This window comes from Gambusia affinis, linkage group LG21 (assembly GCF_019740435.1).
Source record: "Gambusia affinis linkage group LG21, SWU_Gaff_1.0, whole genome shotgun sequence".
Classification (NCBI taxonomy): Eukaryota; Metazoa; Chordata; class Actinopteri; order Cyprinodontiformes; family Poeciliidae; genus Gambusia; species Gambusia affinis.
The window spans coordinates 20,608,425-20,636,400 of NC_057888.1; the positions used below are offsets into that span (position 1 = coordinate 20,608,425).

Consider the following 27,976-nt stretch of genomic DNA (forward strand, 5'->3'; position numbering starts at 1 on the left):
CGGCTGTAGAAAACTTGCGAAAAGCTTTTACTTTGAAACAATGTTTCCGGTCTTCTTTTCGAAACTACCTAACTTTACTTGGCAATTGGTTGCTAGGTTTAACCCCTCAGTGTCCAGATAGATTTTGACCTTTCATACATAGTGGCCACTACAGTGGACAGCTATACAGAAGCTGTTTTCTATGTGTGAGGCTGATGATAGTTTATTTGCATATGAGCAACTGCGGCAGACTCAATACAGTGCCACCTACAGGACAACCACTGTAGGTGCAGAAAAAAAATCCCACGTTTTATATCGCCCAAATGATTAGGTCACTTTACACACGCACGCACACAATATCAAACATCCAATTTTTAACACTTTTTTTTTTTTTTTAGCATATTTTAAGAGTTTAAACTTCTCTTGGAAGCAATAAATAGAATAATACACTAAATCATTGGGAAAATCAAACAAATGCATATAATTAACTCTCTAATGAATTAAAATGGATTTTTCAATACATTTAGGACATATTGAAATGCCTTATTTAAGATAGGAAATTGAACTGCGAGGTACTTTATTTTGATCTTTAATTTGTCTCAGGAGTTTATTTCAGTTATTCTGATAAATTTCAAATTCCACATCTCAATATCACAGTACACTCAAAACAGTGACCTCAGTTATTTAATTAAATAAATGGACCTATAGCCAAATTAATTCAAACTGAAATTAAAACAGTTTTTTAATGTTTTTGAACATAAAACACCATAGTATGCTTAGATTCGTTTCTTTACTTGTTAAAGTCACAAAAACTTACTTTGTCGATGCACCATAACAGCTGAGTAAATTAAACAACTCAGTTTGTTCCTTTTCAAAGTAACATATATTGCATAAAAAAAAGACCGTGCATTTTTATGAAGGTAATTTTGGTGCAAAAGTATTCGCGCTTCCTCGAGAAAAATCTTAGAGTAATTTATTAATTGTAATTTTTTTTTCAGTCTTTCACAAATACAAAAGTTACACCTCCTCAAATTCTTAAGTACGAGACACAAACTGTTCTTTGAGTCTTTTAAGAAAAAAAAATAAATAAATCTTACTTGCAAAACTAATGGTCCAAAACATCGGCATACCTGTATCAGGAAAAAATGAAATTGCGAATAGATGTTGTTGGATTGCTCTATGTTGTCTAATTCTAATGAGTTACCTGCCTTCGTCGTAACTAACTGTTCACTTTCCCTTTAATATGAGAGTGAACAGAACCCCTTTTTCTATCGATTTGCTCTTTTTTTGTACTTTAACATTGTTAAAAGTTGTTTAACATTGTGAGGACACAAACCATCTTTCTTGTGCGCAAACTGCAGTATTAGGCTCGGCTTATGCTTGAAAAGGGAAAGGTTGCCCCCTTCTGGTAGCTTTCGGTTTTACCAATGAACCCTAAAACTGTCACCATTTTAATATTTGGGGATTATTGAATGATAATCTGGACCGTTTTTATTAAATAAAAAAACCCCAAAAAAACATACGATTGAAAAGTTTACTGCATGTCGACTCAAGTGGACATTTTCAGACTGAAACGGTAATGAGAAACCTATTAGTTGCATCCAAAATGGCCGCACGTTTGACCAGCTTTACAAGTTAAGAAAAGGAACCGTTACTCACCTTCTCATCTTTATTTTTTTCCTCATTGGCTGGAAATATTTCTACAAACAGCAAAAATATGGACCACACTATGGAAGTACTCAAAAAAAAAAAAAAGACTCATAAATGGACTCGGTGATGTATGAACCTAAACAAAAGTTTCTGTACAATAAATGAACATACACTCACTGAAAAAAGGCTCGTTTTCAGCTTCTTTTCTCTTCTTGTATATGTAGTTAATCCATCATATTTAGCTCCATCCCTCCTTTTCAGATTGACCATCACTAGGATCATGAATAACTTCAGTCATTAGTAATTCTGTACCATCTTTGAGCTTTATAACATTTAGATAATTGGTGTAACACACACATAACTGAACTAACCAGCAAAAGCACAAAAACAGACAAAAATTGACTCCAATAGTCAAAGTCAATTTTCAATCGTTAGATTATTCCTCAACGCGGTAATGAGAAACCAGTTAGTTGTAAACAAAATGGCCACACGTTTGATCAGCTTTACTAGTTGAAAGTAATAACTGAAAGTCAATTTTCAATTGTTAGATGATTCCTCACCATGGTGAATATTGTTCCAGAAGATACCTCAGTTGCACTGATGAAAATACAACCAGTGGTGACCAATTCCTCCCAAACCAAAACTTCAAATTTTATTTTACCTTTAGAGGCATCATGGATTTTAAAATATTCTGAGCTTACCTTCATTTAATGTCCTCTAGTTATCCCACACAGCACAATCACATTACAAAGAACAAAACCTCTCTTTATTATTCATCTTTACAACTTCCAAACTTCTTAAAACATTGTGTTTTTTATTTTAATTGTTTTTTTTTTTTTCATCTTTGGTTACTATAGATGTGGAAAAAAACAGTAACATCCAACTTCATGTAGAAACAGAACCCAAACAGCTTCAGTCCAGAAACTCTCTGGTTGTTTGTGTTTCTTTGTGCTGTGCATGTTTGAACAAACATGAGGGGGGGAGGGAGGGGGGGGGGGGGGACAGAAGACAGTCACTGCTGTCTTCTTTTGTAAAATTCACATCTGTAAATAAACACTTATAAGTAACAGAAGATTGTGTATGATGTAACAAACACTACAAAGAAAAAAAAAAAAAAAGCAACAAAAAAAAAAAACTAGAAAGTTTCACAAGCATACATTTAACACGTGAACACGACGACAACGCAACATGTAGAACGGAGCTGAAGAGGTCGCATTCGCCTTCACAGAAGTTCAGGAGAACGAGACTCTGCTCAACAAAATACTGCATGGCTAATCAGGAGCAGAAACTGTGGAGGTACACAGGGTGAGGGGTTCTTCTCTCTGCAGCACACCTTACATGGGTTGAAAATGCCCTTTAAAAAACAAACAAAAAAAATCCACATGGAGGTTGCTTTAAAGAAAAAAAAAAAAAAAAAATCCGGGTAGAAATATTGAGCTCTGCTTAAGTGAATTTCTAGGTTTAAATAAAACGGTCTAAAATCTATGAAGAGAGCAGAGTAAAACCAGAGTGCGGCCACAGTCGGAATTGCATTAAATAATCGTACTTCCACAGTTTCCTTGTGTTTCTTTGTGCTGTTTGTGTTTCTTTTTATTATTTTTTTTTGGCACTTTTTCCTCCTGTACAATAATAACTCATCTAATCCAGTCTAGGACTCAGAGCCAAAGGTTTCTGCTCAATAAAGCGTCATAAAAACACAGAAACGTGACTAATAAAAAAAAGACCGCAAACACCTGCCGCCTGCTAGCTCCTGTTAACAATTTAGTGATGTTGGAAAACAATTAATGTTGACTTGGGAAATCAAGAGAAAAGTGAGTTAAGTGCTCAAAGAAAGGATGTGCAAAGTTAACAGTGCTGTAACCAGAACAGTATGGGGAGATTTGCACCGAATCACGCCGGACTACTTGTGCTTTTCTAAACAATCCCGAGGGCCACAACCATGACTTCTAGCCAATTAGTTTAAATATTAGACAAATGCATGCTGTCTAACAGCCATTTCATTAAAAAAAATAACTAAATATATATTTATATTTGTTCCCAACCAAGCAGTTCTGCAGATATTCTATATGCACCAGCTCGACTTTAGTTATGGCTATTTTCTCTATGAAAAAATAAGGAGAAAATCAACAGCGCTCATGGAAATGTGAAAGGTGCAGGTAAAGCATCCTACTGGCTGGTCCTTCAGCAAGTTAAATAGAGAAAGACAGAACACAACGCTGGATGCACATGAGTGTCAGAGGAACAATATTTACCCACAATGTAAAAGCAGCTAAAACTAGTAGAGTCTTTAAAACCTCGGGGAAATCCCAGCGGAGGGCTGATTCTCCTCCTCGGCCCCGCTCTCCGTCATGCCGTCATTAACCCGTGTGCAGGTTTCTTCATCAGGTTGCACCAGGAACAACATGAACAAACTACAAGCTTCACATGAACACAACAGAACAGGGTGAAGTGGCAGATATAAAGTGTCTTGATGCTCCTCCTCCTCCTCTCAGCAGGGGTTCTGTGGGTCGGCGTGGAGACGCCGCGCTCACCACAGTCTGCAGCCGACTCCTTCATACCGACGTCTTTCAGATCATCAGTCAGCCCCCAGCAAGCCCCTTTACCCTTCATAAAAACCAAATTGGGCTTTTTCTCTCCCAAAAAACAAGAACAAAAAACAAAACAAAACAAAAACAAATGCCTGGTGAGCGGTAACCATGGCAATATGCCCTTATGTGCTTCGCTTCTTTTTTTAGATATTCTTAGGAGTAGATGGTGATGACTTCTCGGCCACCTCCTCGCACCAGGAGGACGCGGTTCAGACCCTCCAGGAGAACCTCCAGGAACTCCATGTCTTAGAGAACCAGAGTTAAGGAACAAAGGAACAAGCTGCACAGCAGTTTACATATATACATGTATATCTTTTTTTTTTTTTTTTTTACACACTGCAGTTTAGACAAGCTGTGGTCAGACTTGTAGTTGGACTGATGTGCGATTTTATTCCATAAACCCAGAAAATGATTAGTGTGTTTTCCAAGGAAAATAAAGACCAGGAGGGGGTTTTATTAAGGTACCAAAAACAACCTTGAACAGTTTTGCCAATACTGCTTCTAATCACTAAGTGATCTTTAAACCACACTGATAATATCTGTGCACTGATCGCTCATCTTTAAAAAGCCTGACCTGTTGACTGTGATTTTGGCCGATACCAATTTCCTTTTGTCTAAAAAATCATTAAATATAGTGACAAAGTCACAGAGCTGACAACAGTTTGGTGACTTTTGTTGGCTGCACATGTGGCCTGGTGGGCCGGTCTGCCAGTCTCTCACTGCAGAACAACACAGGACAGTGGTTGATTTTTAGACCTTTGCTGAGTTAGATAAGCTCAGCTTCACATGTAAGTATTGGCCGATACTTGCATGATTCCCAAAATTAAGGAAATCAGAGCCAAAAAATCAGCTGGTCAATAAATCGATGTCCCCTATCTTTAGCCTGTAAGTGTCTGTAACTGTGGGAAGGTGAGTGGGGATTGATTCCAGTCAGCCTCTGAAAGCAGCCCTGAGCATTATGAGAATGAAGCGGATGAGAAACACTGCAGCGAAACAGGTAAACTGTGTGAGATCCAGGAAAGCCAAGCAGAGCTGCTAACTCTGACATAGCCCCCTGCAGCATGAACATGCAGCTTTCACAGGGATCCTCAGCTAATGAAAATCTGGTGGAAGGATACAGTTTTCATCTCCTCCTCTGTTCCTCGGTGGTCCTGGCATGTTGAGCAGAACAAGATGGGCTCCCTGCGACTTGTTGACCACAATTTCATTCAGCTTGACAGCTGTGTGCATGCGGCGGACATTCGACTGGTTCCTGGTTTGACGAAACGTTGGCAGTGAGGAAAGCGGCAGAAAAGGAAAAACAGTATGAAGATTTGATTGAGAAAGAGGCGGTTTGTGTTAGATGTAAATCAGGCTCGGTTAAGTGACAGAAGCTTTTAGAATTTCAAACAAAGAGGCAGCACTTAAACACAAGATGATGTGTTCACACTGAACAGGTAATCTGGAGTTTATTCCAAAGTAGTTTGTCACTTTAAATGCTGCCTCTTTATTTCCAGTGATCACAAGGAAATACAGCACAGAAGCAAAGATACTGGAAAAACAGTTGTAGAAGATGAAAAACATGGAGGCTAAGATGCAACAGCCAATAATTTCACAAGAGTTTCATGCAGTTTAAATCAGAGCAGGTCATCCAGCCAGCACAGCGTTTGAAACTGGACGATGCAGTTTGAGCAAATGGGGACACCACAGACAAAGACAGGAAGACATGAACTGGAGGACAGTGATAGAGGATAGTCACCACGACAACAGGACACAGTGGGCCCAGGGCAAAATGAATGCAACTTACAGACTCTCCCACTCTCTAGAAAAAGAGGAAAATGGGACAGAACAACAGAAACAGGCTTAGATGCGTCTACAACAGCAATGCAGCGCTCCACAACACTGCATGCTTCAACTGTAGACCTGACAGTGACATGAGGCTATTTGATGCATGTTGGGGAGTCTTTTTCAGACCGATTCTACCTCTGACGCTCATATTGTGGACAGTACGGAACGAAAACGTTAGTGAGCAAGGCGTCCCGCCATGCACATCAAGTGTACATGCGCACATCGTATGCAGGCTGAACACACACACAACATGCGTACAGTGATCCAGTGAGCGACCCTGGAATCTGATCACTACTGCTGAGCTGCTCGGAATGGTGCCAATGTCTCCCACAATGCACATCAAACGACGCCATGTCACAACAGTGCATCGCACTGATGTCAACAGCTTCTTCTGACCAGACAGACACTCACGGCTTCATGTTGAACATGTCCCGGACGGCCATGTTGGCGTTGGCCTCCCGGGTCCGGTTCCGCTCTGTTGAGACCTTGTCCTTCGTCCAGGTCATGTGCACCCGGTCGGTTCCGACTTCTTCCTTGTTGTTCATAGCGGCATGAGCAGCGGTGTTCTTGTCGTGGATGAGCTGGGCCTGGTAGAAAGGCACAGGAAACAATCAGAAATGATAATAATACAAAAATGTGAGGGAGGATTTAGGTTCTGCAAAGGAGAGATAACAACGAGGCGATGTCCGTGGGATGGAACACAATGACACAGGGAGGTGAATGGGAACGGTGACGGAAGGAGTTTGAACACATGCAACAAACCCTGAGAGCTTTTATAATCCTAATAGAAACTCAGGAACTCAATTATAGTGTCTGTTTCTTCGACCACTGAAGACACTGTACACCAGTGTTAGTATGTTATACTAAAAACAGCACTCTTGTGTCTACCCAGAAGACTTAAAGACGGCCATTTTCAACATCATTGAGGTGTAAGATTGAATCAAGAAGCATACCTGGGCTACTGCAGCTTTCACCAGCTCAAATTTAAGACCTTTTCTAAGACCAATATGAATGGAATTCAAGACCTATATATCCAGAGAAATGTACAAACTTTGTCTGGCCAACTAGTGATAAATTTGCACTTAACAATGGTAGAAGCAAAAAATCTAGCTTGGTACCAAGCAAGGGTATGTTAGCAATGAGTTACCAGTGGCCTCGACCGCCTTGAGTCACAGAACATACAAAGATGATGTTTTTAGGTGCATCTGCAAAAGGTTTTTGTCGTTTAGGCTGTGCGTCCAGATGGATACAGCATTTTGGAAGACCAGAATGCTGTATCCATGTTTTTAAACCAGGTCCAAAGTGTGTCTGTGCACATGCACCTTACTCTTACAAATAACAAACATGGTGCTGTTCTGTGGCAGTGTAACAGTGCCACTTGTTTTATGAGTTTTCTATCTTATTCTATCAGATTTGGAAATGTCACCATTATTTTGGAAGTTTATGAATTAAAGTAAGGACCAAGGTTCTCAAGGGCAGTGGTCCCCAACCACCGGGCCATGCAAGAAATAATTAAATATGTCCATTCCATGTATTGAGTCTGGAGGAACTTTTATTTTGAAAATTCTAAACCAGATGCTGTTGGTTACGTCTTGCGTGCCAACTTGAAGCAGAATGAGTAAGAAACAACTGCAGCGGTCTCGATCCTCACAACGTTAAAGGTTTTTTTTTTCTCTTGTCTTCAATTCATGCATTTGGGGAAAAAAGCAGGTGGAGGATGCAACTATGGTCAACTAGGGAAGGCTATGGCTGAGGTCAAACACAAAAAGGAAAAAATGAGAACAGAACAGGTAAAGAGAGCAAAACATTCAGGTCAATATGACTCTGTAGCTGGGATTACAAACCGAGGCCTAAAGTTTGTGAGACAATACTGTTCACTCTTGGTGTTCACAGTGAGGAGGGTGGTGGGATGAGGATGGACGGTCTGGGAAGCAGCTTCAGGATGCAGAGGGCTGGTGTTCACAAAGCAGCTTTCATGACTACACAGTAAGTAGCACTACTGTTGGGTCAATCTGGACTTGCATGCCTGGGCTTTAGACATTCAACATGGGGTCATCTTAAATGATGCATTCTGGCTCTTTATACTACAGTGCTTACAGTATAAGACTGGCTTACAGTTAATAAAAGGTTGGGAGTTTGGAGCTTAAGTGATGCTTCCAGAAGCAGAATATAGCGTAACATCTGCATAAAGCTGCTGCAGGGCAGCGAAACACAGTAACAATATTGACTTATGTCCCTGAATTACAGCCACCCACATACTGCATGGGCAAGGACAAACTCATACTAAGAAGGTGAAAAAGCTCAAAGGATTAGCCAGAGAACTCTGGGCGTGGCTCATAAAGTGACACTAAAAACACTCTAATGTTCATGTTTAACTGACTGTTATATTATGAACATCCTCTCCTCTCCAACACTTGGGTATTTTCAGCAAATAAAACTCTGACAACCATTTCTGGAATCATATTTTGAACATAAAAACACATTAAACATTAAATACTAATGTTTATCTAATGTAAAAACCTCAGATAAGTAATAGCGTGATGAAATAATACTTCTCAAAACAATATTACTTTACCACTTTCATTCTCCTCACTGGATTAAAGAAACACCCTGATGTCTGCATGTTTGAACATTGAACACATCTAGTTTTTTTGACATCTGGCAAAAATGGGAGCAAAACAATCATCTCTGAGTCCAGATATAAATGCGTCCAGATCTTGAAGATGATGACCACTGTAGCCAAAGATGAAGCTTTGTGAAGACGACTCTGCCTACCTACAGTAACGGGACAGTGGGTTGACATGAACCATCTACCTCGTCCTCCTGAATGTCCTCCGCTGTTGAGGACTGCCGGCTGACGTTCGAGTTCTCGGTAGCTCCCTGGTTCTTCCTCCGGATTGAGTTACGCGACTCATCAGTGATACTCTGAATCTGAGCATCAAAGCCGGGGCCAGACAGGCACAGTGGTATGAACAGGGAACAGCTTGGACAGGTGTGTGTGTGTGTGTGTATGAGTGTACAGACCGTTGTGGAACAGTTTTAGAAAATATGGTAGCTCATTAGTTCACATGGACAAAATATTACATTTATTCAGCAGAAATGAACACCACCTTTGGGTCTTGGTGTCCAAGCTGCATGATCTGAGGATTCCTACAATGCAGCACTGCATAGAATCAGTGATGTGTTGAACTTTACCTCTCTTTCTCTCTCAGTCCTCGAGAGCTGCATCTGTTTCAGCATTTGAGACCTCTGCTCCATCACCAACGTCTTCTCATACGTGAAGGCTGAGATGTCATTGTCATGCTATAAGGGAAAGAAAACACACCTTAATGTCTGAAGAACTGCACTGAATTTGACACATCGACTGTTTATCGACTCTATACACAGTTAAAGAGAGGCTGAAAGAATTAATCAGAAAGTAGGTTAGGCTGCCATCAGTTGGAGTCCCTGTGAGGATTCATCACACTGATATGACCGATTCATCATCAGTGCAGACAGAGAGTCTGCATATCATGACATGAGATGCTGGGAAGTAACTGGCTCCTTTCAGACACTTCTTCATTTCTAAATACTCAATATTGTTGGAATATTTGTTGCCTCTGTTAAAGTCTGAAATAATCTTATTATTGCTGCTTAAACATGCGCCTCAGTCACGTGGTGTAACAGCATGATCAGAGCCTGAGGAGTTGGAAGAGGCCATAAAGTGTGTAGCCTGCAGTAGGAGTAAACATGGCTAATTTTTTTATTTTGTGTCATTTTAATTGAATGGAAACATAGCTAATGTTTTCTGATCTCGTCTAGCACTATTAGTTCCAGTAATTATAAAGAACTTTTACAACTTTAGCTGGGTGAAGCCATAGCTACACATTAGTTTTGAGCTTTGAGCATTTTACAAAATGTGCAAAAATTCAATAACTAAACATCAGCATGAAGTAGATCAATATCAGCTGAGTAGGAAGGCGATGCTGAAGTGTTATTTATTGATGGAGGAGAAGGTTCTCATGCCCCTGAAACATGATCAGATATGCAGCAATCTGATGGTGCTGTTCTGTTTTATTGGTCACCAGCACCCAAAAGTTTGACAACAATCCATAACATCTACTTTTTGTTGTAATGTTTAAATAAACATATTTTGCTAAAATGTCACCAGTACAACATATTCAAAAAGTATCTTATAGTGTGTATTTTGTTCACGTTCCACAGGAAAACGTACTTTCCAGGTTTTCTCCTTAGCAGAAAGGTTGTTAAAAAACACAACGCCCTCCACATGCATTGTGCCATTCTTGATTTTATAAGTCTCACCATCTCCACCACTTCCACTTCAGCATCCAGCCTCAGGTGGTACAGGAACATCTGGAGATCTTTCTTCATTTGGATACTATTGTCATCCATCTGGGCAACTGTGAAGATGCGCATCTTGCACTTCTCCCACACCTGCAGGAGGGAAAGCGATTATTGTGACATTAATCATTTCTGGTCGTGTGTCTAAAGGAAGTAAGTACTGTGCAAATAACCAAATTATAAAGCTTTATGGACCTTTTACAGACAAAGCCAGTTCAAAGCCATCTGCGTACCTTGTGCTGTCTCAGCAGGAAGGGCAGCAGCATCAGCATGCCTCCATCATGAACCACCCACCATACATCGATGGTGCCCTCCTCCAGGCGGTCCTTGTTCGTGGGGAAACTGTCCACGTTTTTAGGGACCAGCATGGCCAGGTGGGCTGCCGTGGTCTCGCGCACTATCTCTGCATGAGCAGAAGAAGAAAGTCGATGGGAGGTAGAGAAATACTACAAAGTATCCCAAATGATGTTGTTGCTTTAATCAGTCGATGTTCTACATCGTTTTCAGATGAATTCTGATGCTTTCTATGACTAATCTTTTTGATTTTGTACATTTGCTTAAGTCAGTGTGCACGGATGACTTTACTGGAGAATCAGAACTTCCCCTTTATCCAAGTGTCTAACTGACTCTCCGCCCCTCTGTGCTGTACCTATAAAGTTTCTCCATGACTGTGGGTCCTCAGACTGCCTCCAGGTTCCAGGCCAGCCCACCAGCACCGTGTTGTGCTTCATGCCCCCCAAACCTGCAGACTGAATAAGGTGGGAGATTCCATCTCTGAGGTTTGAAGACACCACCACATGACAGAAACCCTTGGTGCGCTCAGTGGCCATCGCTGACTTGATGTTCTGAGTATGAAATAAAACATGAAAAACCATTAAGAGTTTGATCAAGAACGTTACTGAATTTTGCGACATCCATCCACAAGGTTTGAACACGCATCCCGCTGTAAAATTCAAGCACTTTTCAAGGTAAGTTTTCAAATTTTGGAGATAAAAGCAACACAAATGAACTAAAAAAAAATTAGTTTCAATTCCATATTAAAATGTATTTAATAATATCTTGTGGTACTATCTACATTCTACAAGGACAAGTGGAAACTAATAAGCAACTACATTTTATGTTTCATAAACATCTGACTGGTCAAAAAACAAAACCAGTCGAGATACTTATAACAAAAAGAAAAATCCCACAATTTCAAAAACTAAAGTATAAAAAAAGCCAACCTTTATTTCAATTATACTAATCAATAAGACAATTTATTATTATTACTCCTAGTGGATCAACTGAACCATGAGGAATAATAAATATTCATTACATTGAAATAATCCAAACAAATCCTGTTCAGGTAAATTACCTTACTGCTCAAATGAAATGCATAAAAACAAAAACCCTGAAAAATGTTCTAGGTTGGCTTTGGTTGACTTTACCAAATAGAAATAATTTTGGCAATTCTAACAAAACCACAACAATACAAGTTTGATTTAACTGCAGACAGTGAGAAAAAAATGTATGTCTTTTTCCATTAGGCTTGTGAAAATATCTGGTTTCATTTGTAAATAATGTTTTCCTAATTTAGGCTTATCATCAAATGTTATCGTGCATTTTTTCTCCCCAAAACTGTGAAGTTTGAATATCATGCACTTTCAAGGATTTTATACAGAAATCAGACACATAAACCCTGAAAACAACTAATTAAAATGAAAACATTTTCAAGGATTTTAAGCACCCATGTGAACCCTGCATCCAATACTTTAGAGATGGACGTATGTGAAAAGGTAGCAGCACATTTATCTAAATAGAAATCAGGGTGTCTTGATTTAAATGATTAAAACCACAGTAAAAAGGAAATTATTCCTTACAGCCAGTAGATGGCAGTATATACCTTTGAACCATGTTCATGGTTCTATTAATTTATTAATTTTTAATGTTGTTTTTTTTAGCAAACTCATACATTGGAATAATCAAATTCAACCATTTATTTCTGTCAATGCTGATGAACAATAAAAAATATTCTTCATGCAGAAATGTGTTCATGTAATAGACTATTAACCTAACAGATCTTAAAACTGCTTTTGGAGGCAATAATATTTCTGTATTTACAGTTCCCTTTTAACCATAAAACCATTCAAATAAATCAAGTTTTTGATGGTACACAGGTATTTTAAGAAACACTTGTGTATAAAGGACAGCTACGTTATCGATATATGAGGAACTAAGGAAAAGTCCACACAAGACCACTGAAGCTGGATTGACGTGTGGACTTAAACCAAGGGTCTCCAGCTCCGACGATACATCCCACTTCTACCACTTCACCAGAAAGGACTGGGCTGCTCCGTACCAGGCCTCTGGGGTTGTAGATGGAATGCTGAGGAGGCGACTTTTATTTGGAGTGAGCACTATACCTGCTCAGCCTTCTTGGCCTCTGCTTCGTGACTGAGGTAGGTTCCCTGTAAAACGTTTCCCACTATGGTCAGGCCTTTCCCTGCCTTTAGCTGAGTAGTTAAGGACAGCAGACGTGGGTGTTTGACACACTGATCTGAATCCAAGTTCAGGAGCACCAATAACTGGGGCCTAGACGGAGAGAAAAGAAGAAAACTTGAAGACACTCAGTTTCCATGTGGATGTTTCGGTGCGATGTCTTTGATTAGGTTTAAAAACGAAAGTAATTAACAAATATGAGTGAATGTTTGACCAATACACTTCACTTAGGTCTGCAAAGTAACAGGTGTGTGTAAAGACATTACTCCTAAAGGAGAGCTGCAGTAGCTTTATGACATTATTATAAGGCAACCAAACTGGAAGGAAGCTTCCACCGCATCAACTGTTATCACAATTGTGCGAAACACACCCAGTCACGTCCAAAGTATCCCTTACCTCCAGTTTTTGGTGTGTGGAGGAGCTTCCTCAAGGCGAATAAGGGCGTAGCGGGCGGCGTTAAGCGACAGGCCACGGATGCCGTCTCCCCATTCCTTTTCAGCTCTGACAAGGAAAAACCACAGAATGAAGCCCAGATCCTTCAGTCAGCACAGTGTCAGTGTTTTCTCTGGAATCCAGCTGCAAATTTACGGCTCCTTCACTTGGAACCAAAACGGTTCTGAAGGCAACATGAGTCCTACCCTCGATATTCGATATATTTGTAGATGCAGCCAGCAATCCCCATGGCAATAATGGCGTAATACCATGATGAAATGAACATGATGGAAAGACACAAGCTCATCCCCAGGAAGGACAGGGTCCTGTTGATGGAATGACAACATTTTATAGAATAAAACTTTAAAGTAAAGCAAATCATTTGAAATGGAGAACAAAGAAGATTTTAAAAGACTCAAATTTGCAATATTGTCATTAACTGGCCCTCATCTTAAAGCTGCAGCATGTAAGTTTAATAAAATGTTTTTATTTTTTACATTTTTGATGAAACTGTCTCTATGTCGTGACAGTATGGTTGAGACAGATAATCTGTGAAAAAAATGGAGCTCCTCCACCTTCTTTTAGTGCTAACTAGAGGGGTCTTAGCGCTGTCAATCAATCCTGTGTGGTGCTGCTCATCCACCCCCAGCTCTCTAGCATGCTGTAGCTACCATAGCATGTTCTGAACGTTCAGGCTAGTTATCGTGGCCACCAATGACGACAGATATACGGTTTTTCTGCAACAGTGAAGTGCTTTCTCCACCATTAGCACATTTAGAGGCAAGTACATAGGGTTGATTGACAGCGCTAAGACTTTCATCCTCGCTCTGACTGGTTGTTTTAGGTTGGAAGCGGCACATTTCTTCAGATGGCAGTAGTAGCTTAGGGAGGATGTGGAAGAGATTGATTTTTTTTTTACAAATCATCTGTCTCAAATATGTAGAAAAATATTTTCTTCATAAAAGTCACATAACACAGCTTTAAAGTGGGCCATTAAACAAAGTCAAGTTCATCTCCAATGCACCCGTAACAAAAGACAGTTGAACACCTACCAGTGGTAGTATTTGAAGCGCGGCCTCCAGTTGGGTGTTCGCAGCAGGGTCTGAACAGCACAGGCCAGGTTGACAAACATGTAGCACATGAGGAAAAACCTGCAAGCCAAGAAAAAAAGATCTCCTAAATTCCCACTTTATGACTTCAAAATTGGCTTTAAAAATAAGGATACTCTAGTGGATCAGTGATGATCTGCTTTTATAGAGGGGAGAACAGGAAGTAATCCGTAAAAAGGTACTGACATGGAGAGAATGGGAGCTACGGCGTCCAAAGAGGCGATGAGAATGCCGATCTCACAGATCCCAGTCGTCAGCAGCAAAGCCCAGGTGGGTTCTCCGTTAGCTTTCCCATGACCGAACACCTTCAACCAGACACACACAGTTAGCCTGGTGTTGATGCCAATCCAAACTGAAATAAAGACTGCTTCGACTGGATCGATGTTTGTGTCCAACCTGCAGGAAAGGGACGATACCATCTCTTGCGATAGCCTGCAGGAGTCGAGGAGCGCCCGTCAAGCTCTGCAGACCCGCTCCGCAGCAGGAGAAGAACGAGCCGATCACGATCACCCAGGGAGAAGGCCAGGACAGGGTGCCAATAACAAGATTCCGTTTCACTGAATCTCCAAACCTGCAGCATTAAACAAGCGAGGTATTCCAACAGTAACGTTTGTTCCTATGACTTTATAAGGATGCATTTGCATAATAAACTAAAACCTCAACAGCTAAAACCTGGCTTTAAAAGAAAAAAAAACAAAAAAAAAAAACCCCAAAAAAACATACTTCAGTTTTTCTGACTCACCACATTTCTGTGGAACAATTAATGATAGAATTAAAACTAATCAACAAAATTTTCCAGTACGGATTTTCTTCCCTAAACAAAGGGTTAGACAGTTTAAACCCTCACTTGTCTCGAAGCAGGACTCCCTCGATACAGGCACCAAAGAAAATCACACCGGTGACATCTGGCAGGAACAGCTCAGGCAAATAAACACAACGGACCAGCAAAGCTTTCACACAGATTCAATGAGGTACATGCTACCTAACAGCTGTGTGACCTGTGATTAAAAATAAGGATACTCTAGATGATCTAACTTTGGTGCTAACTTTTTTCCTCCCCATGTCTCTGTGTGTAATTTTGTCATCTTTGCAGCAGTGTCAGGTGAAAGGATACAGATAAAGGAGGTGGTGGCGATAGCTAGGATGGTTCCAATAGGGATGGACTTTTGGGCGTCCCTCAGGTCACCGGAGCGGTTAGAACCGGCCATGATACCTAAAGGTCAACACATCACAGAAAATCACATACACACAGCTTTCTCATTATCAGTGGTAAGCACACTTCTGTTTATTATTAGTTCCACTAATGCCAATAGTGGAACTAATTTTTAACTTTCCGCTTTAGCCCTTTTGCTAACTTTGAAAATGTTTAGCAAACTTGATTCCAAGGACTCTTGATAGTCCTATGTCTAACTGAAGATAACAAAATCTGCGAATTAGGATTTCACTGCAGATGTTTCGAGGTGTGAATATGAGATTTATCATAAATAATAGTTAACATAAAGTTAACATAAAATTGGACCTTAGTCTGTACGACTAAGGTCCAATTAAAACAAACATTTTAATGAAAGTAATTATTAGATTTTTTTTTATTGAAAAAGTCAGCCATATCTGTCCAGATTATTTTTGTGTACCAACAATCCCTAACAGCCACACTTTACAACTAATCCTTGTAGTTCTTGAAGCTGCACATGGAGAAGTGTAATGATAAATTTGAGCCTTTTGAGGGCGATATACTATGTTGCAACACGTTTTGTCATTGACACATGGTGAGAGTCAGCATGGTTGAAGTCGGTGTTTTAGCACTTCAGCATTAGCTTCCTCTAAATACGTTGTTGTAGCACTTTAGTGTTAGTGGACCTATTATTTATGATTAGCGCTTTGGGGTTAGCCTAACGACCCGTAGTTAGCAGTTCCCACCAGTCGCCATTATAATGTATGTAGATGTGTGGTTTGAACGGCAGTCTCACCAGTGACTGAGGGGAAGTAGATTCCAACCAGCAACGTGAAGAAGGTGCTGATGTCGTTGACGACATAGGGGAGGTAGATGTCCTTGGCAGGGTCGATGCCTCCCACGGATGGCAGCCTCTTGTTTTCGACCAACATGCCAAGTGGACCATACGCCGACCACATGTTTTCTGCAACAGACACAGAAATGAGTACCAGCAAGACCTAACGTGTGATGTAGTAATTACGTCTACATGGACCGTTGGTATTTGAAGCATTTGATTTTGAGATTGTGCTAAATCAATTGAAGCACACTTAATCAGAAATGTTGGATAAATTGCAGCTAATATTCAGCTTTGTGTGAAGATGCTGTGCATTGTGAAAGTGACTCCAGAATAATAGCTGAACAAGAAAACATCAGACAGCCTGAGCTATGAAGGCTAACGTGATTCACTGTCATTTCTGGTACACTCAAGGAGCGTAAGAGTGTCTCTATGAAGATTTAAAGAAACATGTTTTTTTACATTTTGATTGATGACTCCCAAAAACTTCCTATTTGATAAGGAAAGTATTTACTCTCTAGGCTGATTATGAGACCGACTGATTTAAGAGCAATATTTTTTCTTTTTTTCAAACAAAATATTAATAATTTTTTTAAGATAAATTATCTGATTTTGGATGGCTCGTTTGGCTGAGCCAGCCAAAGACGTTTTGCTGGCTCAGTAAATTTACAGCAGATCCAAGCTACATTAAAATAATGAATCAGCAAAATATGAATATTTTTTAGGGAAGAAAAGGTTAAGAGCAAGCTACATAAGCAGGGTGAGAACAACGATTACATATGGAATCACCCAGCACCTGCACATGCTTGTCCTAGTTTGTTACAAACTATGCAGGGAATGTATTTGTGCTGACAGTTGGCAGGAAAACTTGTTTCTAACAGTTGGCAGAAAAACCTGTTTCTTTCAGCCTGAAGTTTCACAACATTGAGCCATGCACAGAGCTGGCTCAATGTTTCATACCTGAGCTGACTCAAGATAGCAGAGTTGTTTGTGCAGAGATCCAACATGCATGTTCATACATGTCCATGTCTCTTCATTTTTTAGGCACTGCTGGATTACAAAATAATAATGATTCTTTTATTCCACAGATGCCACTAGAGGGGAGTGTTTTACTAGCTTTTAGTTTATAGAGCTGAGGTAAAACCATCAGTTGAGGCAGCTGGGATATGGAATTAAACATATAAAGTCACAGTTTCACACTGTGCTTTTGAGCAGTCAGTGTCTTCATTACACTTGAAAGCAGTGATCGCCACCTCATTTGAGAAATCAAGGAGAAATTCTCCTAAATGGATTATACACCCAGATAATCTCATCTAGTCTATAGTCCATAGACGATATATGATGGACCCACCTGAGATGACCCCACTGGCCAGACCAGGGATGCCTTGAATTAGTGTCAGGTTGTTGTTCACAAAATACTCGTTGCAGGTGGAATTAAGTGCAGGCCCATCACAGAACAAACGCCACAGCTGGGTGGAGACTGTGGTGTTGTTTACGATTTCAGTCTTCAGACACTTGTCAAAACGAAGGTTTCGTAGTGTTCGATTCCCCAACATGCAGACACTGTGTGCAAAAAGAGAGAAGTTGCACGTAATACAGTAATAAAAGGCCTGCAGGCTATTACTAGCCTGCAGTAATAAACTCACGGAACTCACGGAAAATCCGGTGGATCAAAACTGGACTTGATGACTCCGGCGTAGATGGAAATGATGGAGAGAATCACACAAGCCAGGAAAACCAGGGCCAGTTTGTTGACATATTTGACCCCTACAAAGACAACTATTGCCATGAGCGAAAGGCACAAAGTGCCATAGATACGCATGTTGTTGAGCAGGGCGCTGAGTTCATCTTCCTTTCGCTCTGCAGTAAAGATGGCTGCTTGAGGCACAATATAGGTCTGGAGAAGAGAAGAAAGAGACAGGTTTTAAATCTACTAAGTGGACAAAGGAGAACACATCTCAGTTCCCTTTTGGTAAGTCTGATAAACACTCAGTTCTAAACATAATGAAAACCTCCAAAGTTGGCAGAATTCCTTGATATTTGATGGTAGATGAGGAACTAATCTAAATGTAGGTTGATAAATAGACATAGTCCAAGTAAAAACAGGCTTCCCCTCACCAGCAGAATCTCAATGGTACCCAGGATGTACATGGCGCCTGCAAAGGTCGTTCCGAGGTAGAAACAGAGACCGACTGCTCCGCCGAACTCTGGACCCAGAGATCTGGAGATCATGTAGTAAGAGCCTCCAGCTGCAGCACAGCAATGACAGCGACTTTTAGGTTTCAATCAGGAAGAGAAGCACAAAAAATAAATAAACTGAAGAACATTAGTGCACTGATCACAGTTTTCTGGCTAATCATACATCTTCATAAGCCATACCTGCCGATTCCGATTTTAGCTTATTTTTGTCTAAGCAATTGCTAAATACAGCATCAAAGCAGTTAATTTGGCAGCATTTTTAGACTGTTATAAACCACGCACATACAGACATGACCTGGGCTGATTTTCAGACCTTTGCAGAAGTAGATAAGATCAATGGACAATTTTCTGATTGGTGATATGATTAGAACGAAGTCAGAAGAATCAGAAAGATGTAAAAAAAAAAAAAAAAAAAGTCTTTAAAAGAAAACAGTACTTGTATATCACACTTGCAACATCAAAATGGATAATAAAAAAACCCAAAAACAAAACAAAACAAAAAAAAAAAACACGCCCAAACGTCATAATAATAAAAATCATTCTACCTGGTACGACACCATTGGTAGCAACAGCACTCATGGATATTGCTGTTAGCATCGTCTGTGGCAAAAGGAAGAGAAAACATTTCAGAACAAATTGTCAAGGTTGAAACTTTTTTTTGTGTTTGGCATTCATTAATTATTTTCAAGCTGCAAAAACCTTCTCCATGCTGTATTAACATAAAAATATAAAGAAAGACCTTCATGGCTTCTATTCTTTTTGTTTCAGTGAATTTTCCAGCTTATTGAAACAAAGGAATTAATATGGCATTTAGTCTCATGAATGGTTCCCAGGCGCTTGCGCTACATTAGCCTGTTACCTAACAGTACATTCCGGATGACAGGAAGGTCAGGACAACAAGAGAGGGATGAAGTGAGACTGGTGGGAAGACAAAAGGTGGGAAAAATGCATCAAACTGAAATAAAAGAGAAAAGTGGATCATGAAGGAAAGGACAAAAAGAGGACAAAGAAGAAGAGAGGAGGAGCAGAGACAAGGACACAACAAATATAAACCGCTTGTCCTTTGCTGGATGTCCGGTTTAAAGTGACCGACACGTTGGACTAAAACCAATCAGCTCACAGTTTCCACTGAAATCCTAAGCAGCTATCCAGCAGCTTTTATTTGAGCAGAGCGACTGACAGTCGTGCTCTAGAAAGCACTTTTTCACTCCTGAAATCTCCTCCAACTGTTGGGTTGATTACTTTAAAACTCAGACAGACAAGCTCTATTAAAAAAGTTATTGTTGGAAGACTAAAGTTTCTAACAATGTAACTTTAAATGCAAAATTGACTACATTTATTTTAAAACCTATGTTGAGAGGTTGAAAAAAGTGAAGAAATATAATACGAATGACAAAAAAAATTGCATTTGTAATGAACTGTGCTGATGGGATCTTTGATGGGTTATCATAAGTAAAATGTTATTTGTTTTCCTGAGGAGATTTCAAAGTGTCACACAAAAAGAAAAATTGTGGAGAAATTCTAAAGGCGGAAAAGTCATGGAAATATGGATTAATTGCAATCAACACCATCACTACTACAGTCACTCAATCAACCCTTTGAGCAACAACATTGCAATTCACGTTCTCCTGATATCACAAAGGAATAGAGAGGAGAGGAATCAAAATGACTGGAAATAAAAAAAAAATGGCATCCTGGATTTAAAATGAGGATTAATACAAATGAATCCATCTTTAAGTCCTAACTCATTACATGTTATTCATAGCACAGTGTACAGGTTTATGAGCTGATAGCAGTTGAGACGACAATGTCTCCTTATTTTGGGTGATCAGCCGATCTTATATACCTCCTCTAAGGTCTGAAAATCAGCCTCTTTTACTGGGCCATGAGAGAGGCTGTCTGACATGTTTGCACATGCACTTTTAACAATAGTTCCTAAGTAGACCTCAGTCGTCTACTTAGGAACTTATCAAACATCTTTTCAGAGAAAAAAAAGACAGAAAAAGAACCTGCATTTGCCTAAATCAGAAGCAAATGCTTTTTAAAAATCGGTGATCTGCCAAAAAAAACAAAAACTCAATCAATGCACCCCTACTTATGACGTGTCCTTTTAGTTTGGCTTTTATCTAACTTTCAGTTTTACAAACTGTTTATTTCTCATCTCAGTAAATGAATTACATCTGTAATTTTATTGCTCTTTTATTTTGATGTTATATGCATTTTAAAGTCCTGTATGGTTCTCTCTTATGTAGATTTTAGAATCCACTCCCCTTAAAATGATTGTTAGTCCATATTATTTTTTTCAGTTCTGTTTCCTCAGTTCTTAAAGCCAAAATTGCTTCTGTTAGCAAAACGTCTTTTGTACAATATGTTCAAGAGCTGGCTGCGGTTACCAAATGATTTATTTTTGTCTGTTCATGTTGTTTTTCCATTCCCTCCTGTTTTTGTCTTGTGTGAAATATTTTGTGTTGTATGAAAAGAGCTTTTTAAAAAGGAAAACAAAGTAAACAAGAAGGGGGGAAAAAAACTGTAGTACGACTAAGGATGCATGCTAGGTTTAGAGTATTAACTTTGAAGTTTTCTGTGATGACATGTCAAATGTAATTGGTGCCCCTTATGGATTTAATTTTAAGATTTTGAAATTGATTTAAAAAGAATAAAAAAATTCTCAAATGAATATCCCTTTACAAAACTTTTGAGTTTGATGAAGTCAAAAGAATAGAGTGCTTTAAATTTGAAGATAAGAATTCTAAAATGGGAGAAGAATCAGACAAGATAAAAAAAAATAATATATATATATATATATATATTGTTGGAACAGATATGAAGCCAAACTGCTGTTAATGTAATGTGAAAGAGCTTTCATCGTGTTTTCAGGAGAAGCACGCAGCTGGGTTTAGATTACACTCTTCTGCATGTCATGTCTGTAGGATGAGACCTATAAGAAGGCCGCTGATGCAGAGCTATTAGTGCAAAGTCAGATGTGATTTAAGCAGTGAAACTGAACGTTAATCTGTTCGACTAAGCTCAGCTGACTTTCTTACATAACAGCAGGGATGTAAGGTAGGGTTAACCCTGCTAACGCACTCTGGTTGAGTTTTAATAAGGGAGTGGAGGTTCAGTCAGACTAGACCAGGAGCCATGACATCCAACAGAAATGTGCAGCAATAAGATGCTGGCCAATGAAGTAAACTGAGTGTAACGGGAAACGACTGGTCAAAGTGTTTTCAGTAGTGGAAGGGATAATGAACGCCGGCTTCTTGATTAAGAATCATTTTCACTGGTGGTGCTGGAGATCCCAGAAGAGAATTTCATTATCAGCCCTAAAGTGTGTCACTGAGATTACAGTCATTGTTTCAGGTTTGTACTTTCCATGATTAATCTGGAATAATCCACAGCCTGCAGTGGGACAGCCAAATATAGGCATTGTGTGGGTGTCTCTGGGTTTCTGACATTTTCCAGATGGACAGATTTAGACGTCAAGGTGGCGAAATCTACAAAGACAAGGAGTGCATGTTGGAGAAACAGGAAGTCCAACTCGTGTCTTACTGTACTCAGGATGAGTGATTTCACCGAATGAGTTTTTTTCCCCAATCACCACCCTAAGGACTTTATTTGCAAATCCCTCATGAAAGAACAGATGATTTCCATGTCAAGAGTCAGACCAGGCTCTTGTCGATCACAGTGATTAAATACTCACGCATGAGCAGCACAAGCCCACGATCGCCAGGGATTCCAAGATGCCGGCTGTGCCGACAATCCAGGTAAGGCGCAGAAACAGGATGACCCCCAGAATGTTCTGGAGGCAAGGGAGGTAGACACCCATGAAGGTTCCCATCTGAGGGCTCTGCAGAAGATGAGGGAGGGTTATACTTCTAATGATTACAGCCAACAGAAAACCCACAATTCAGTTTCTCACATACAATCAATGAAAAAGGATATGTGGTATTTTTGGCAGCGTGGGGAGCGCCAGCACATGACATGGATGCCAAAGTCGTCACTGAGGTAAGCAGACGTACAAATACTTGTGTGGAAAAAATATTCTAGCAAAAAGAAAAATTACAAGTTTTGCCATGAAAAGTACTTTTTTATTTTTTTTTTTTACAAAAAGTAAAAAGTAATTTTCACCTTCAAGAATAGAAAATGACTTTGGATAAGTCTAAAATATGCAAGTTCTAGTCATAAAAAATACATTATTTGTTTATTTTGCTGACAACATAGACTGAGTTGGTAAAATATCAATATGGTCAAATTTTTCTTCAAACAAAATCTCAACCAGGATAATTTAGTTTGCAGAAAACACAATGCATTCATCACTAATCGTTCTTTGAGCCAACAACAGGATTTTTTAAAATAAGTCCACAGAGGGGGAATAGATTTCGCCTCTGAATGTCTTCATCTGTTGTTTGCGATGATACTCGGGTTAAAGTCTCCATTATTTTTCTCATGCCACAGTGTGTTCTCCTTCTTCTGCTTTGCTTTGGTTGCATCCAACTGAACCGTGAATTATAGACACTATAACTATATTTTTTTTCTGTAATTTTTTTCATTATGGAAGAAACAAGACGAAACATAAGAAGTAGAAAATGCTGATTTTTTTTTCTTCACCTGTATGGAGTAAAAGTAAAAAGTCCTCAAAAAGATAACAGCTCAAGTAAAGTACGATACATATGCCTGAAAAATCTACTTAAGTACAATAATAAAGTACTTTTACTTTATAATTCTCTGGACTGTGGAAACTTGAACTCAGGCAGATAGGACTCATGCGGCTCTACACAATTAATCCAGATTCCGGAATTTAATTTTCAAAGTCAATCCTTATTTTCCCTTTTACCACTGAACAGCAGCGTTTTACTTCATTAAGATGCATCTGATGCTGTGCATGGGTTTAAGAATGCAACAGCTGTGGTTCATGGATACAGCTGTGGGTGGAGGCTCTTGAAGTTCTCTAGCTACCAAACACACCATGTGACTTCCCCTCTACTCTCTGGAATGAGCTTTGCTTAAAAAAAAAAAAAAAAGAAAAAAAAAATCTCCAATTTTATCCCTGCTGCTGCACACTTTTTCCTTCCATCAACTTGTCATGAATAAACCAGGATTTGGCAATCGGAACAGCCAGCACCTTTAAGAACAGCCTTTCAGGGCTCATCCTGCTGGTGGAGGACAGATGTTAAGTCAGCAGCCTTCCCATGACTGTGAAGGCCATATTATGTTCACAACATTTCAAATATATATATATTTTTTATTGGTTATGTAATGTTCTAGTTTTCTGGGAAATTAATTTCAGCTTGTAATTATTAATAACCCAAAACCATCAAAAAGTAAATCCTTGAACTAAAAAAGATTTTCATATTTCTTGACAATGAGATTAACTGAAATGCAATTTTCATTTCAATTCAGTCTCCAACTGAAAGTGCATCAGATGTAATTGCATAATTAAGCTGACTGGTGTTTAATAGGACACTAGTCCTAAAAGGATTTTTAATATCAAACTATAACCCAAACAAAAATTAGACTTACATGTAAATGACAAGGGAACCATTAACATAGAACTCTTTAGCTTCCAGTCAGAAACAAAAGCTCCACAAAGTCTCTATCCCTTCGATTCAGAAAGTTCAACAATCCTCACAAAAAAACTGTTCTGCAACAACGTGCAAAAAGAAAAACCCAAAACAGAGCAGAATTCACCTCACATGAGTGGAGTTATAGTCACTAGCTATTCCAGACGAAGAGGGGCGACTGAGGTATCTGCTTCATGAACTCATCTACTTCTTCCAGTCACTTCAAGGCTTTCTGGGAGCCAGTGGGAGGTGGCCAAGGCCGATTTCTATGCAGGGGACGTGATGGGGAAACTGACAAGGGACTGGGGCTGTGGTTAGAAAAGCATCCGTAAGCTTTGCGGCAAAACGGTCAAACAGTTTTGATCCTAAAACGTTCAGACGTAAAGAATGAACAATCCAAAAGGAAAAACCTGAAAAATGAACTAAGGATAATGGTGAATAAATGCATAGAAGAGTGCTGCAGATGTCCATTTTTGTATTAAGTGATGTCCTGATAAAACTCGACTCCCTCTGAATCAAAATAAATAAAAACCATCCATTAAAATGTAATACCGTATTAATAAACAGAGAACGTCCAAAGACGGTTTAATGGGGGACAAGTTTAGAACCGGAGGAAGATGGGAGATTAAAAGCAACAGCTCGGCTTCGTGGGTCAAAGACCCCGTTACGCAACCACTGTTCAGCAGATTTAAAAGAACGACTGTTAAAATGAAATTGTATGCAACCATGTCAACCAAAGCTAGAAGCGCCTGTATGGACTGTGTCTGCTTTACCTTAACAGTTTTCTTCTTGGAACTCTCTTCATCAGCTTCCTCGTGCTCAAGAGCTCCTTGAGAGAGATTGGTGTAGTTTGCCAGTTTATCAAGAAGGGATGACACCATGGGGTGCCTGTCCATCTCCTCCTGCAATAAGACAGTGTAAAAATCACTCATTACCTTTTCAACTCGCTCACTTCTAGAAGAAGATACATATAACCTATTTGGAAAACAAGAGTTAAGTTCAGTCCAAGTCTTTAACTTGTTCTGGATGCCTTTCTTGTACTTGCCTTTAAATATAGAGTAGCAATAATTTGAGAGAAAAATGAAATCCTGCAGGAGGACATTACTACAGAACATTACAATATTTGGTTTCCCCGTTTGTTCAAAGCGTCTTGAAATAGCCCAGCTGGATCGGCTTCACACAGGGTGGAGAAAACAGAGAGCACAGTGGTTCCTCCATGCAGTGACCACAGGACAGCCAGGCTGCCACATGGCACTCAAACACACCTGGCAAAGCTTCAGCTCACTCAACATTAAAAAACGGACAAGCTCTATTGTAAAACTTTCTACCCTGTTGAGCAAAGTATTGGTGTTTCAGAAGAATGGCTTCATGGATGAAAATGCATTCAGTTTTAGCAGCAAAATAGGCTTCCAACATGGAGCTTTTTCAGGCTAAGGATTTAATAATCTCTCACATTTTGGTGTTTACCAACACATAAGCTTTTCTCTGAACATCCCGACCAGTGACGGACTTCTAAACAAGTAATACTGGTGAGAAATAATGTTAGAATTACCTCAAACAGTGCCATGTTGGTGCCATCATAATTGTTCTTGTCATTTTCAGAGTTGTTGATGAAGGGACTGTTTTCCTTTGGGACGCCATCGCCTGGGGGAAGAAAACGGAGTGGAAGTTAACAACCAAAGCAGTCTGTCATAAATGATGTGGGTCATATACAGGAAATGGTTCAGTTCAATCTGAAAAAGCAGACAGGGTCAGATATAGCTCTTCCATACAGACTAACAAGTAAATGGACCGAAATGATACAGTGCTAGTAATATCAACCTCTTAATGCGTTTCACTATAACCCAGCTCAATCGCTCTCAACCCCCCGAATACTTGAGATCTCCTCTAAGAACGCCTATGTCCATCTATTTTAACAGTTAAGACACCAAATATGTCTTAATATCCATTAACATACAGTATAAACTGTCCCAGGACCACCACAGAAGACAGTACCTACAAATCTTCCATACCTCCACTCTTGGGGGAACAGCCAATCAGCACAAAGGAAAATGAGTAAAGTTCCTGGATGGGATTGGCTACTTTGAAAATGCCAGCCAATAGCATGTCAAGTAAATTTGCACCTAGGTATTACAGCTTCCCAGGTTGCATAAAAATAAAAATATTACATATTCTCAACAAAAAAACCTCCACAAACTCCATGAATCTCCAGAGTCCACTGTAGTTGTAGTAATAAGAAAGTGAGTAGAAGTAATGATGATAATAATAACATTGATAATAATAAATAAGAAGAAGAAGAAGAAGATTTTTGAAAAAATTTAAAAGGGGCCTGCCAAAGTGTGCAAGTCGATAGAAACCCAGCATTCTGCTCCTAAAAATGAGCAACAATGCTAAAGTAAGCTACAATGTAGTCAATAGAAGGTGGAGTATTAATGTTTGAAGGCCAACATGAACTCAATCCATTCAGTATTCAAACATTAGTGTATAAGTGCCAAAATGCTAATGTTAACCCAAATGCTGTCAGTGTGGGGCATCACTAGCATGTTGTCTTACTTTGACTTGCTCCATTCAGTATGCTAAACATAGCTAATAAATAAAAAATTAAAAAAATAACTACAATGCTTATTTTAGAGAAAAGTCATTTAAAAAATTCCTTTTAAAATTGCTCAACACTCGGGGCGTGCTGTGGTGGCGTAGAGGATAGCGCAACCCACATTTGGAGGCCTTGAGTCCTCAACGCGGCCGTCGCGGGTTCGATTCCCGGACCCGACTGACATTTGCCGCATGTCTTCCCTCCCCTCCTTCCCCCTTTCCTGTCAGCCTACTGTCATATAAGGGACACTAGAGCCCACAAAAGACCCCCTGGAGGGGAAAAAAAATAAAAAAATTAAAAAAAATTGCTTAACACTTGACAACAAAATATATCGCGGTTTCTGATATTGACAACATGAAGAATCACCCAGACTGGCATGTCCTCATGGGCGGCACACCAGTGAGGCTTCGACTACAACACATAAGCTTCAGTTTGTGGATTTTAAATGTAAAAAAAAACTTTTCTGAAATGAACAAGCTTGACATGTAAAGTTTCTCTACATGGAAACTTTTCCCAGTTTCCATGTAGAGATATATTTTTTATTTATTTAACCTTGATTTACCCATGTCGTCTCCAAGGAGATTAAGAATCTAATGTTAAGGGAGATCTGGCAATGATAGGCAGCAGCATAAAACAAATCACAAACAATGAATACAAATAAAGGAAGAAAATTGACTTATGCTCCACTCGAATACATCAAAATGCCTTTTTAGTTTCAAAAGAAGTAAAACAAATCTGAAGCCATTGTCGTCCCGCAACAAAGGTTATAATAAAATGTGCAGACATAAACTTCCAGAGAACAAACATTCAATGATTTACAATGTGTTTTATGGGCACTAAATGGAAGCAAAGAGGAACAAAACATGGGTGAAGATGCTGACAAATGGCAGACATGAATAACTGTGCAATAAAAATAGAGAGAAAATGGAATGAAAGTGAAGCTCATTTGTTTAAAATATCAATTATGAAACAAGCAATTAAAATTACATTTTGTAAACTGGCAAAAATCATCAAGCAAATGCACACCAAACATGTTGATCAATGTTTCACTTATTACTAATCTAAGGCAACTCTAAGGCGGGTTTTAAGTCTCGATTTAAATCAACCCAGTGGTTCAGCTTTCTTGCAGTTTCCTGATAGTTTGTGGTGCATAGATGCTGAATGCTGCTTCTGCATGTTTGGTTCTGGCACTGGATGCAGAGCAAAACCAGAA

The 27,976-nt window shown here is 39.4% G+C and overlaps 1 protein-coding gene across 5 annotated transcripts in view; it reads right to left on the reverse strand.

Moving 5' to 3' along the window:
- Positions 1 to 2,373: 2,373 nt before the first annotated feature.
- slc12a7b (solute carrier family 12 member 7b) overlaps positions 2,374 to 27,976 on the reverse strand; it is a 52,536-nt gene continuing 26,933 nt past the window's right edge. For 2 of the 5 annotated variants that reach the window (XM_044104492.1, XM_044104494.1), the window contains exons 2-26: positions 25,723 to 25,814; positions 24,944 to 25,072; positions 22,310 to 22,456; positions 19,155 to 19,209; positions 18,529 to 18,659; positions 18,066 to 18,307; positions 17,762 to 17,973; positions 16,372 to 16,539; positions 15,519 to 15,617; positions 15,252 to 15,309; positions 14,801 to 14,975; positions 14,591 to 14,709; positions 14,348 to 14,446; positions 13,502 to 13,621; positions 13,260 to 13,364; positions 12,788 to 12,956; positions 11,035 to 11,230; positions 10,619 to 10,788; positions 10,347 to 10,478; positions 9,240 to 9,347; positions 8,859 to 8,975; positions 6,456 to 6,631; positions 6,004 to 6,018; positions 5,336 to 5,469; positions 2,374 to 4,462 (exon numbers count right to left, since the gene is read on the reverse strand). In XM_044104492.1, the coding sequence (XP_043960427.1) occupies positions 4,371 to 4,462; positions 5,336 to 5,469; positions 6,004 to 6,018; positions 6,456 to 6,631; positions 8,859 to 8,975; positions 9,240 to 9,347; positions 10,347 to 10,478; positions 10,619 to 10,788; positions 11,035 to 11,230; positions 12,788 to 12,956; positions 13,260 to 13,364; positions 13,502 to 13,621; positions 14,348 to 14,446; positions 14,591 to 14,709; positions 14,801 to 14,975; positions 15,252 to 15,309; positions 15,519 to 15,617; positions 16,372 to 16,539; positions 17,762 to 17,973; positions 18,066 to 18,307; positions 18,529 to 18,659; positions 19,155 to 19,209; positions 22,310 to 22,456; positions 24,944 to 25,072; positions 25,723 to 25,814 (3,260 nt within the window). In that variant the 3' untranslated portion in view covers positions 2,374 to 4,370. The remainder of the gene's footprint in view (positions 4,463 to 5,335; positions 5,470 to 6,003; positions 6,019 to 6,455; positions 6,632 to 8,858; positions 8,976 to 9,239; positions 9,348 to 10,346; positions 10,479 to 10,618; positions 10,789 to 11,034; positions 11,231 to 12,787; positions 12,957 to 13,259; positions 13,365 to 13,501; positions 13,622 to 14,347; positions 14,447 to 14,590; positions 14,710 to 14,800; positions 14,976 to 15,251; positions 15,310 to 15,518; positions 15,618 to 16,371; positions 16,540 to 17,761; positions 17,974 to 18,065; positions 18,308 to 18,528; positions 18,660 to 19,154; positions 19,210 to 22,309; positions 22,457 to 24,943; positions 25,073 to 25,722; positions 25,815 to 27,976) is intronic. The other 3 variants (XM_044104493.1, XM_044104495.1, XM_044104496.1) reach the window with 3 other exon arrangements.